We start from the raw sequence: 13,215 nt of genomic DNA on the forward strand, positions 1-13,215 counted from the left end.
TTTCTCCCCCTATTCTACGTTTCCTATTTTCATTTCCTTTACGCTATTCATTTCTACCATGCCTTAAATGTTTCTATACCCACTCTCTCTCTGAATTTCCCTGATTTCCTCATTACTATGTTCCTGTTATAATTCTATCCTCTATCCTTTTTCTGTTATAATAATCTATTACCCATTCTGTTACTGCCACTTACCTTCTCTTTTGCAACTCACTTTCTATTCATACCCTTTACTTTTTACCCATTCTAATCCACACTCCACACACATATTCTACTTTTAGTCCTCCCTCTGGGAATATCTCAGTGGTGAAGAAGACTGTGGACAAGTTGTTGAAGGGATATGACATCCGTCTACGGCCAGACTTTGGAGGTGAGAAATGCCCAGTAGTTAAGAAGTATTCATGGGCCACAAGATAACTTCTAAGCAGATGTTATGGAGAAATAGATGGAGATATTCTATACTAAGCAATACGGAGCTTTATAAACAGGGATTACGCATAGTAATTGCATCGAGATAAAAAAATATGCATATATGGAGAAATGGAAATAATAAATCAGACTATGCTGAACAATACCAGAAGTTACTTCCATGTATTCCATATGCCATTAGGATGATGGAAAGTGATTTAAGTAGGATTATCTGAAGAAATACATGGAGATATAGGGATTATTTAGAGTAAAGTGAGGAATTACAAGAAAGATTATATTGAGCAGTTGGAGGAATTATAGAAAGATTTTTTTTATGCAATATAACAACGACTTAAAAGGAATAATATGAGAAGCCATAGAAAAATGGTATATGGAGCAAAAACTACAATAGTCAAATGGGTTTTCCTTGAGGGCTTAAGATATATAGAAATTGTGTCACAATGATAACTATCTCATTGAGCGCAATGGTATGTACCCCTTATATAGCTTATTGTAAAACTAAATATAAATATCCCAAAATAATTAAAAGTTGTATTAAGAATAGTTCTAAGAAGTAAAAACTGTATATCATTTTCTCAGCACATTACAGTATCAATAACTGGTAGGTCATGGCTGGCCAAACCCCTTAATTAAATAGTACATACCAAGACTTTAATAATCTGATTTCTCTTTTAGGTCCTCCAGTTACAGTAGGGATGAGCATACACATCTCCAGCATTGACCAGATATCAGAAGTCAACATGGTATGTTCTCGCTACTTCATTTTATTAAAATCTAGATTTTGCCTGATATTCATAATTTTTACTACCTACATATCCATCCAAATTGTGTAATACTTTCCATTAAAGGAACAGTATACACTCATTTTCATGTAACTGCATGTAATAGACACTACTATAAAGAATAATAAGCACATATATTGATATAAAAATCCAGTATAAAACTGTTTAAAAACTTACTTAGAAGCTCTCAGTTTAGCTCTGTTGAAAAGGTAGCTGGAAAGCCCACTGCAAGTGGGAAATAAGACACTCCCCCTCCCCCTTCTTTTGTATATGAAAAGACCCTTTACACAAACAGGAGCAAGCTGGACTAGGTAGCTGACGGTAATTCTCATAAAACTTTGGGTCTTGGTTAGGAGTCTGAAAATCAGAGCAATGTTATTTAAAAATAAGCAAAACTATACATTTAAAAAGAAAAAAAAACTTTATGGGCTATATAAATAGGTCATCTACAAAACAATTATGCAAAGAAAAAATGAGTGTATAATGTCCCTCTAAGACAGAAATGTATCAAATACCTGGAAGTAAATTGAACTTGGGAAATAACTCTGATCAGTACATAATAAGCCAGCCTTGAAAATAAATAAACACATGTGAGTACTCACAACTCTCCCTTATTGTATACATTATTATAGTAATGGATCCTTCACTTATCCCTAAACAAATACCTTCCAACCTTAAAAGGACAGTAAACACTTTGTAATTGCATTTTTTTCTGCAGTTCTGAAATAAATTAGCATACTATGTGAGTGTGAATATTTTAGAAATGTGTTAACACTTTGTTTGCTACAATTGTTTTCTAAACTCCCCAAACCCCTTTCCTTAGTTGGGGAAGCCAATCTAGTCTAGGAGTCTGAAAAGCAGCACAATGTTATTTAAAATAAGCAAAACTATACATTTTTACAAAAACACTACCAGATAGGCTATATAAATGGATCTACAAAACATTTACACAAAGAAAAATCTAGTGTACAATGTCCCTTTAAATTACAGGAAAAGGGGGCAAGATAAATAATGAAAATATGCTACAAAATCTTGTTCTCTCTCTCCCCCCTCTCTTTTGCTCTCTCTCTCCCCATCTCTTTTGCTCTCTCCTCCCTCTTTTGCTCTCTCCCCCTCTCTTTTGCTCTCTCCCCCCTCTCTTTTGCTCTCACTCTCCCCCCTCTCTTTTGCTCTCTCTCTCTCTCTCCCTCTTTTGCTCTCTCTCTCTCTCTCCCTCCTCTCTTGCTCTCTCTCTTCTCCCTCTCTTTTGTGCTCTCTCTCCCCCCTCTCTTTTGCTCTCTCTCTCCCCCTCTCTTTTGCACTCTCTCCCCCTCTCTTTTGCTCTCTCCCCCTCTCTTTTGCTCTCTCTCCCACTCTCTTTTGCTCTCTCCCCCCTCTCTTTTGTTCTCTCTCTCCCCCCTTCTCTTTTGCTCTCTCTCTCCCCATCTCTTTTGCTCTCTTTCTCCGCCCCTCTCTTTTGCTCTCTCCCCCTCTATTGCTCTCTCTCCCCCTCTCTTTTGCTCTCTCTCCCCCTCTCTTGCTCTCTCTCTCCCCCCTCTCTTTTGCTCTCTTTCTCTCCCCCTCTCTTTTGCTCTCTCTCTCTACCCCCTCTGTTTTGCTCTCTCTCCCCATCTCTTTTGCGCTCTCTCTCCCCCCTCTCTTTTGCTCTCTCACTCTCTCCCCCCTCTCTTTTGCTCTCTCTCCCCTCTCTTTTGCTCTCTCTCTCTCCCCCCCTCTCTTTTGCTCTCTCTCACTCCCCCTCTCTTTTGCTCTCTCTCTCCCCCTCTCTTTTGTTCTCTCTCTCCCCCCTCTTTTCCTTTCTCTCTCCCCTCTCTTTTTCTCTCTCTCCCCCCTCTTTTGCTCTTTCTCCCCTCTCTTTTGCTCTATCTCCCCCCTCTCTTTTGCTCTCTCTCCCCCCTCCCTTATGCTCTTTCCCCCCTCTCTTTTTCTCTCTCCCTCCTCTTTTGCTCTCTCTCCCCCTCTCTTTTGCTCTCTCTCTCTCTTTACCCCCTCTCTTTTGCTCTCACTCCCCCCTCTTTTGCTGTCTCTCCCCTCTCTCTTTTTCTCTCTCTCCCCTCTCTTTTGCTCTCTCTCCCCTCTCTTTTGCTCTTTCTCGCCCCTCTCTTTTGTTTTCTCTCCCCCTCTCTTTTGCTCGCTCTCTCTCTCACGGCCATGCCCACTTCCACCCAGCCACGCCCCATCACAGCCACTCCTGCCTTGGCCACACCCCCACCATGGCCGCTCCTGCCAACCATGCCCCCTCACCACAGCTGGCCCGCCCGGCCAAACTCTATCACGGCGCTCCCGATGCCCAGCCCCCCCCCCCTGCCATGCCTACCCTCTCTGCTGCCTGATCCTAACGTCCAGGTATGTTTGTCCTCCCACAGTCTCTACTGCACATGACAGCTTCGGACAAACATACTTGGCCTTTTATATTATAGGATGTTTACTGTCCCTTTAACATGTTATTGCCTTGAAATGAGCATTTCCTCCTTTACTATTTTATATTCATTAAATTAAGGTTTGCATAATGGATCTAATTTTGAGAACTATGTTTCCTCAGTCTCATTAGTATAATTTCTCACTGCTCTGACAAACAAATGTATAGAATCAAGATTTAACTAAGAAGTTTTATTTCCATGTTTTGTTTATAATTGAATGGAATCATGGTTTTTTTTTAGAATATTTACTATTTATTTAGGGACAGATTGCAAGCGGAGCGGTAGTTTGCGTTTCCACTATAATGATAATTCCGCTAGAATTTAGATTTTTGCACTAGTTGGATTGCACTGGTATTACAAATTTAAAGTAAACTGTTTTTGCTCTAGCAGTAACCCAACTAGCGCAAAAATCCGAATTTACAATATCGAGTGCACGTTCACTTATTCCCCCAAAGAAGACAATGGAGAAAGAAAACAAACCTAACACCCCACTCTTGCACAATCGCCATCACATATTCTCATTAGCGCTAACCTTACATGAAAAAGATAATATTTCATATTCCAATGTTCTTTACGTAACATGTTTTTTTGCACAAATATATATATAAATACATATATATATATATATATATATATATATATATATATATATATATATATATATATATATATATATATATATATACTGTAGGTTTAGATATATACATATATATATAGGAATATCTATTAAAAATACTTAGAACATATTCCTCTATGCAAAGAACATTGGAATGTGAAATATTTACAGTAAATACATAGTTAAAACCTTTATTAAATATGAATATTGCATAAATGTTTTTACATGTTTTCATCTACTTTACGGCAAAAGGCTCTAATGCACATATATATATAAGTGTGTACATATATATTTATGTTTTTATATGTCAATCTCTGTCTGTAAATACATGTATACACATAAAAATACATATGTACACATATATAAACATATATATATATATATATATATATATATATATATATACACTGTATATATATATATCCATTCATATCCATTTTTAGACATGTATGTGTATGTCCTTTGTTATTATACGTATAACTGTACTCTGTAATGTATTTTTGAAGTGTTTTGTGTAACTTTTTATTTTCAGCAAACAGTTAACCACAGCTCTGAAATCACAGTATTGATTCTAACATAAATCAATTGTAATTGCTCTCAACTTGTAATATCAGCGCAATTTAAACGCCATGCAAATGATCGTAAAAACACTTTCGCAATTGTTTGTTCGCCACTTGTAATCTAACCCTTAGTATTTAAATGACATACTTTACTTATAGCTGCTGTAAGAGAACTGATATGCCACTTTAAATATGTTTCTAAGGGTAAATATTATTTCGCTCTATCATGCCTTGATCACTTTAGTAAGAAACAAATGAGTCCTATAAAATTCCTTAAAGGGACACTGTACCCAATTTTTTTCTTTTGTAATTCAGAAAGAGCATGCAATTTTAAGCAACTTTCTAACTTACTCCTATTATCAATTTTTCTTCGTTCTTTTGCTATCTTTATTTGAAAAAGAAGGCATCTAAGCTTGTTTTGGGTTAAGTACTCTGGAGACAACAACACACAAAGAGACAACAACACACAAAGGCCATATTGGAAAAATTCCTAAACATAAATTACACAGATAATCATGGCAGTTTTTTTTTCTTGCTAACAAGCAAATATGGTCCAGACATAGTAAAAAGCCTTAGCTTTTCTTTTTTTTTTTATTTCACAATGGGAAACACAGTTTACTTACTCTTTTAACTTATGCATGAACGATACTTGCACTCAATATATTTGTGAAAAACACATTTTTAACTTAAAACAATACTGCAACCAGTGGGTAAGATAGGAAATCACACAGCAGTCTTGTGTTCAACTGGTCAACACTTTTTGGCCCACCTGATCTGGGTAATTTATACTCTTTTGATTTATGGAGCTTTCCTAGCACCCTACTGTTAAATGATCAAACATCAATAATATATTAATGTATTTGACCTTTAGAAAACACACTTGACTGCATATGAATATGTTGTTTGTGAAACTAATATTTAAATGACAATTGGGCTGATTATTCTTAAAGGAAAATTAAACCCAATTTTTTTTCCAGGATTGATATAGAGCATGCAATTTTAAGCAACTTTCTAATTTACTCCTATTATCAATATGTCTTCATTCTTTTAGTATCTTTATTTGAAAAGTAGGAATGTAAGCTTAGGAGCCAGCCCATTTTTGGTTCAGGAACCTTGGTAGCGCTTGTTATTTGGTGGCTAAACCTAGCCACCAATCAACAAGCGCTACCCAGGGTGCTGAACAAAAAAAAATTAATTGGCCAAGATACCAAGAGAACAAAACTAATTTGATAATAGTAGTAAATTGGAAATTTGTTTAAAATTGTAAGCCCTTTTATGAATCACGAAATAAAAATTCCCAGCAACATCTGTTTAAAAAAAAAACATTTCATTCTAACCAACAAGACCTTACATAAACAATTTGAACTGTTCTCATTTATAACCTTGATGATTGCAGTCTTTGTGGAATATCAGGGATAAAAGTCAGATTGCATAAGGTCAAGAAGATAATCTCATGGAAGTAAATATGCTAGTTGCTTCCAATCAATTGTGAGTAGAGGACATAGCTGTTATTGTTTATTTCATATTTAATAAAATGTATTTTAAGTTGTTGTCAAAGTTTTGTGCCAAGTAGGAAGATGGGATTGGGCAACTGAGGGTATCAAAGGTGGAGAATAAACATCTGGGACTACTTGAAAAGTAATTTTGCTTATAGAGCAAAGTGGGAGCATGATACAGGTTTATCGTGAAAATTACAGCTGAGATGTGGAGATTTGTGAGCAGGGTGTGGGGCATAGCTAAAGGAGCCATATTGTGAAGGGTTCTGGGAAGTATATGAGAGGAGATCTAAAGTGTTTACAAGCTTCTACAGATATTTCAGGGCTTTTAGGACTTTTTATCCAAAGTCGTATGGTGGTATATGGGTTTTAGAGGGACAGCATTGGCATGTCAAGAGGACAAATCTCATCCTCTGTCTTTCCCAGGCCATGTGCTGTTCATCTGGATTGGTTTATTTTTAGTCCTATTTTAGCTTAGCATACGAATATAATGAAATAATATCCAAATTAAGGTTGAATTAATATTTAAGGTGTATTAAAGAATTACACATATTTTGAATATAACTTAAACATATTCAAATATCCCATATAGTTTTACAAAGCAGAAATGGACTATGGAATAGTTACAAGTGTTGCAATAGGGGGCAATTGACGCATGTTACAGATCTACCATGTAAGATAAAATCTTCATATGCTGCTTAGGCAAACAAAGATTTCTAGTTTTTCAGAGAAAGAAAAATTGCTCTAAATTAAAAATAGCTGGAAAAGGTAGCCCCTGAGGCAAATACTTCCTTCTGGGATCTCTGAGCTGCTTCAAATTGCATTTCATCCTAAAAACTCCTATATGTGGAATTCACAGTCTATTTGAGCTAAACAACATATTATCCTTGTCCACATCTGTTCCTTTCAAGCCAACTATGGAATAACCTTGTATTGTAAAATATATTAATCACCTGAGATTAAACCTTGTTTTAGAATCTAACTAAAACAAATTGGTTTTAGAGAATCATGTCCAAAATAATTATAATAAAACTGAAGGAATTAGAGACAGATTACGAGTTTTGCGTTATGAGTGGCTTGGTAATAACTTGCAAGTTATTTCCACTGCTCACCTTTAATAGCGCTGCTATTACAGGTTTTCCAAAAACCTGCGTTTGCGGGCAATATGGCAGCGTGGAGCTCCATACCGCACACAAATACTAGTGCTGCTCTGAGCTGTTTTTACGTGCTCGTACACGATTTCCCCATAGGCATCAATGGGGAGAGCAGACTAAAAAAAAGCCTAACACCTGCAATAATGGAGCGTAAAGCTCAGTAATGCAGTCCCATTGATTCCTATGGGGAAAGAAAATTTATGTTTAAACCTAACACCATAAACCCGAGTCTAAACACCCCTAATCTGCCGCCCCCGACATCGCCGACACCTACCTACACTTATTAACCCCTAATCTGCCACTCCCGACATCGCTGCCACCTACATTACACTTATTAACCCCTAATCTGCCATCCCCGACATTGCCGCCACCCACCTTCACTTATTAACCCCTAATCTGCTGCCCCGACATTGCCGACACCTACATTACACTTATTAACCCATAATCTGCCGCCCCCGACATCGCCGACACCTACCTACACTTATTAACCCCTAATCTGCCACTCCCGACATCGCTGCCACCTACATTACACTTATTAACCCCTAATCTGCCATCCCCGACATTGCCGCCACCCACCTTCACTTATTAACCCCTAATCTGCTGCCCCGACATTGCCGACACCTACATTACACTTATTAACCCATAATCTGCCGCCCCCGACATCGCCGCCACCTACCTACATTTATTAATCCCTAATCTGCCACCCCCAACATCGCCGCCGTCACTATACTAAAGTTATTAACCCCTTAACCTCTGGCCTCCCTCATCACTAACACTAACACAAAATAAAAAAGCCCGCCCAAAATAAAAAAAACCCCTAGCCTACACTAAACTGCCAATGGCCCTTAAAAGGGCCTTTTGCGGGGCATTTAGCTCTTTAACGTTGCCCAAAGTCCCTAATATAAAATTAAAACCCACCCAATAAACCCTTTAAAAAAAAATAACACTAACCCCCGGAGATCCACTTAAGGTTTTTGAAGACCGAACATCCATCCTCATCCAGCCGGGAGAAGTCTTCATCCAAGCGGCAAGAAGTCCTTAACGAATCCAGGAGAAATCTTCATCCAAGAGGCAAGAAGTTGTCCTCCAGGCTGGTAGAAGTCTTCATAAAGACGGCATCTTCTATCTTCAGTGTTCAAGACATCCGGCGCGGAGCATCCTCTTCTTTCGATGGCTCTTCAAGAATGAAGTTTCCTTTAAATGACGTCATCCAAGATGGCGTCCCTTGAATTCCGATTGGCTGATAGAATCAGCCAATCGGAATTAAAGGGTAAAATATCCTATTGGCTGATGCAATCAACCAATAGGATTGAGCTCGCATTCTATTGGCTGATTGGAACAGCCATTAGAATGCAAGCTCAATTCTATTGGCTGATCCAATCAGCCAATAGGATTAAAGCTCAATAGGATTAAATCTTAAATTAATTGTAATTTTTATTTGGGATTATTTTAATTATAAAGAGAAGCTAAGATATCAGCGCTACTAAGGTTGTGAATGATTATATAATGGAAATATAATATAATGAGGTTAATATGCAATAAATATAAATATAAACTGCCAAAAAGATAGTATGCTCCTGAATAAGGAAAAGAAGTACAAATGCTCAACTGTATTGATCAACAGTAGAAAGAATTAAAACATGCCACAACACAGCTAAAAATAAAATACAAAATAAGTCCCAATAAGAGTCTCAAAAAATAGAGATGCCTTACAAATTGCAGCTGTAGTGGTATTGTAAGTTCTCACCATACAAACAGGTGTGTGCTGCTCTTCAAAAAGAGGTGTATCATACGTAGATCCCTTGGAACAAGGCAAAGCTGAAAAATAAAGCAGAGAAGAGCGCAGCCGGACTCAAGTGAAGAAAGTCACTGTCAGTGCAGTGTAGCATCAATAGGAATCCTATTGATGCTACACTGCACTGACAGTGACGAATACAGACTTCCGGTAGCAACCGGAACCGGCTTTCTTCAGCAGTTCACAGCTGATCTCTCGCACACACCGCTACACGAAAGGAACAGCTAAGGACGTTTGACAAAGATTTGGCTTTCCTGAATGAGCGACCTGTGGAGTGGTAATTTGATTTATCAACAGTTCATGTTTTAAATGCTTCTACTTTATTTTTATCTGGTACGCAGGATATTTTTTTATCTTTGAATTGTATAATTGAATAAAACTTTCTTCACTTGAGTCTGGCTGCGCTCTTCTCTGCTTTATTTTTCATTATTTTAATTATGTTAAAGTTAGTGGGTGTTAGGGTTAGGGTTACGTTAGGGTTAGGTTTATGGGTTAATAACTTTAGTATAGTGGTGGCGACATTGGGGGCAGCAGATTAGGGGTTAATAAGTGTAGTTAGGTGGCGGCGATTTGGGGGCAGAAGATTAGGGGTTAATAACAGTAATGTAGATTGCGGCGATGTTAGGGACAGCAGATTAGGGATTAATAAGTGTATGTAGGTGGTGACAACATTGGGGGCAGCGGATTAGGGGTTAATAATATTTAACTAGTGTTTATGATGTGGGAATGCGGCAGTTTAGGGGTTAATATGTTTATTATAGTGGCAGCGATGTACGGAGCTGCAGATTAGGGGTTAATAATTTTTCTTTAGTGCTTGCGATGTGGGAGGGCCTCGGTTTAGAGGTTAATAGGTAGTTTAAGGGTGTTAGTGTACTTTGTGACACTTTAGTTATGAGTTTAAAGCTACAGCTTTGTAACGTAAAACCCATAACTACTGGCTTTCAGTTTACAGTACAGATCTTGTAGTTATAGGCTGTACCGCTCACTTTTTGGCCGGACAGGCAAACTCGTAATACCGGCACTATGAAAGTCCCATTGAAAAAGGTTTTCTTTTAAAAAGTGCGGTAGTTACATTGCGTGACGGCCCAAAAAGTGTGCGGTACAGCTATACCTACAACACCTGTAATACCAGCGGTAGCCATAACGCTGCTTTTTCACTCATAACACACAACTCGTAATCTAGCCGTGAGTTAATAAATGTCCCTCTGTTCTGGTTTATGCCAGATAGAACCTTAAAAAAGATGTCTCAAGCAATAGTGAAGTCTAAAATAAAAATTGTAAGCTGGAAATAGAGATGTTTCAACCTATCCAATTAAAATGATGTGGATGAATTTTTAAATAATTCTGGGCTTGATAGACTTCCACAGGACCTAAAGTATCAATTAAGTGTGCTTTTCAACACTATGATTTGGATGGATAGATGGATACAGAATGTTCTGAAATATAGTAGTCACAAACTGACGTGGTTCTAGGGTCACAATGGCTGATCAAAATACATCATTTTGAAATCATTACAAACCAATTGTAGACTGAAATGAACTATAAGTACTATAAAACAAATTAATTTAGAACAGCTGAAGAAAGCACAGAGCTAGAGGGAGATCAGGGGGAATGTTTCAAATAAGCAATATTAAACGGTATGCTACATGAACCGTGCTTATAAGAGTAAAAAAGGAAGCCTGCATTTTTTTTAAGAAAAGGGTTACATGCTGTGAAGAAAAGGTAAGTAATAGAAATGCAGATAGACATTCATAAGAGAATAAAAAATATGGATAATCCAGCAAAGGAAGACTGTGCAGTTGTTTAAATGTATTCTACTCCTCCAGTGGCAGACAAGACATTATATTAATTGAAAAATTATGGGGGGAAAATGATTTGTTTTAAAGGAGAAAAACAAAATGATACGGATAATGCTAAAACATTAAAGGGACATTGTAGTCAGAAAACAAAGTACAGTATTTGAAAATAACGAATAACCTTATTAGCATTTTGCAATATATATATATTCAAAATATTGCAACTAAAGTTGTTTAGAACTGAGTATGCAATTGTAAGCAACTTTCTAATTTACTCCTATTATACATTTTTCTTCATTCTCTTGCTATCTTTATTTGAAAAGGCAGGAATCTACGATAAGGAGCCAGCCCATTTTTGGTTCAGCACCCTGGATAGCGCATGCTGATTGGTGGGTACATTTAGCTACCAATCAGCAAGTGCAACCCAGGTGCTCAACCAAACATAGGCTGGCTCCTTAGCTTAGATTCCTGCCTTTTCAAATAAAGATAGCAAGAGAACAAAGAAAAATTGATCAAAGGAGTACATTAGAAAGTTGCTTAAAATCACATTCTCTATCATGAAAGAAACAATTTGGGTTAAGTATCCCTTTAATTCTGCTAAAGTAACACAAAACTGCTGTCTTCCGTAGTGTACACAATATACTGTGCATAGCTAGTACTGCAGAAGCCAGTAGTTCACGGTAGCTCAGTAGGTGGCTCTATGCATGTACTACAGCTGGTTAGGGAGTGTAGGAAAATAGTGAGCTATGTGAGGAAGGAACAATACTATAGTACAGCTGGTTAAGGAGTGTAGGAAAATAGTGAGCTATGTGAGGAAGGAACAATACTATAGTACAGCTGGTTAAGGAGTGTAGGAAAATAGTGAGCTATGTGAGGAAGGAACAATACTATAGTACAGCTGGTTAGGGAGTGTAGGAAAATAGTGAGCTATGTGAGGAAGGAACAATACTATAGTACAGCTGGTTAGGGAGTGTAGGAAAATAGTGAGCTATGTGAGGAAGGAACAATACTATAGTACTGTACAGTTCATACCTGGAAATGACAACACAGGCAAGTTCACTCTACTTTAGCTTTAGAAAAATGTAATTCATATATATTACAAATATATTAATTAAGTCATTCTTTTTTTAAAATATTGCATTTTGTTTTCTGACTACATTGTCCCTTTAATGATTACTTTTGTATTTACTAGACCGTGGGATATTTTGTTAATGGGATGCTACAAGGCTTCTGGACCTTCTGACTTACCATTGCTTAAGTTAAAATAAATAAAAATTAAATATAAATCTATCTCTCAAGGAACAAGGAGTCAATCTCCTTAATTAACCCCTTAATGACCAGGGTACGCCGCTGGTCTTTTAATGGGGCTTGTATTTTTGACCACACTATAGGTAAATAAATTATTTGTTCTCCTTTCCTGTAATTTGATTCTGAATATTGTGTGCTTTCCAATTCATGTTAAACATGGAAGTGCAGACACAGCTATATTTCCCACAGTCATTCACCTAGATTTAGAGTTCTGCGTTAGCCGTCAAAACCAGCGTTAGGGGGTCCTAACGCTGGTTTTTACTGCCCGCTGGTATTTAGAGTCAGTCATGAAAGGGTCTAACGCTCACTTTCCAGCCGCGACTTTTCCATACCGCAGATCCCCCTATGCCAATTGCGTATCCTATTTTTTCAATGGGATCTTTCTAACGCTGGTATTTAGAGTCTTGGCTGAAGTGAGCGTTAGAACTCTAACGACAAGACTCCAGCCGCAGAGAAAAGCCAGGAGTTAAGAGCTAACGCCGGTTCATAAAGCTCTTAACTACTGTGCTCTAAAGTACACTAACACCCATAAACTACCTATACACCCCTAAACTGAGGTCCCCCCACATCGCCGCCACTCTATTAATTTTTTTTAACCCCTAACCTGCCGACCGCACACCGCCACCACCTACATTATCCCTATGTACCCCTAATCTGCTGCCCCTAACACCGCCGACACCTACATAATATTTATTAACCCCTAATCTGCCCCCCCAACATCTCCGCTACTTAACTACAATTATTAACCCCTAATCTGCCGACCGGACCTCGCCTAAAGCTAAGTCTAACCATAACCCTAACACCCCCCTAAATTAAATATAATTTTAATCTAACGAAATAAAATAAATCTTATTAAATAA

The 13,215-nt window shown here is 37.7% G+C and overlaps 1 protein-coding gene across 1 annotated transcript in view; it reads left to right on the top strand.

The window, feature by feature from the left end:
- Window positions 1–1,108: 1,108 nt before the first annotated feature.
- The window catches only part of LOC128645725 (gamma-aminobutyric acid receptor subunit beta-4-like), a 102,935-nt gene continuing 90,828 nt past the window's right edge, over window positions 1,109–13,215 (top strand). The window contains 1 exon segment of the mRNA XM_053698935.1: window positions 1,109–1,171. Within this exon segment, the coding sequence (XP_053554910.1) occupies window positions 1,124–1,171 (48 nt within the window). The 5' untranslated portion in view covers window positions 1,109–1,123.

This window comes from Bombina bombina, chromosome 1 (genome assembly GCF_027579735.1).
Source record: "Bombina bombina isolate aBomBom1 chromosome 1, aBomBom1.pri, whole genome shotgun sequence".
In the NCBI taxonomy this organism is placed as follows: domain Eukaryota; kingdom Metazoa; phylum Chordata; class Amphibia; order Anura; family Bombinatoridae; genus Bombina; species Bombina bombina.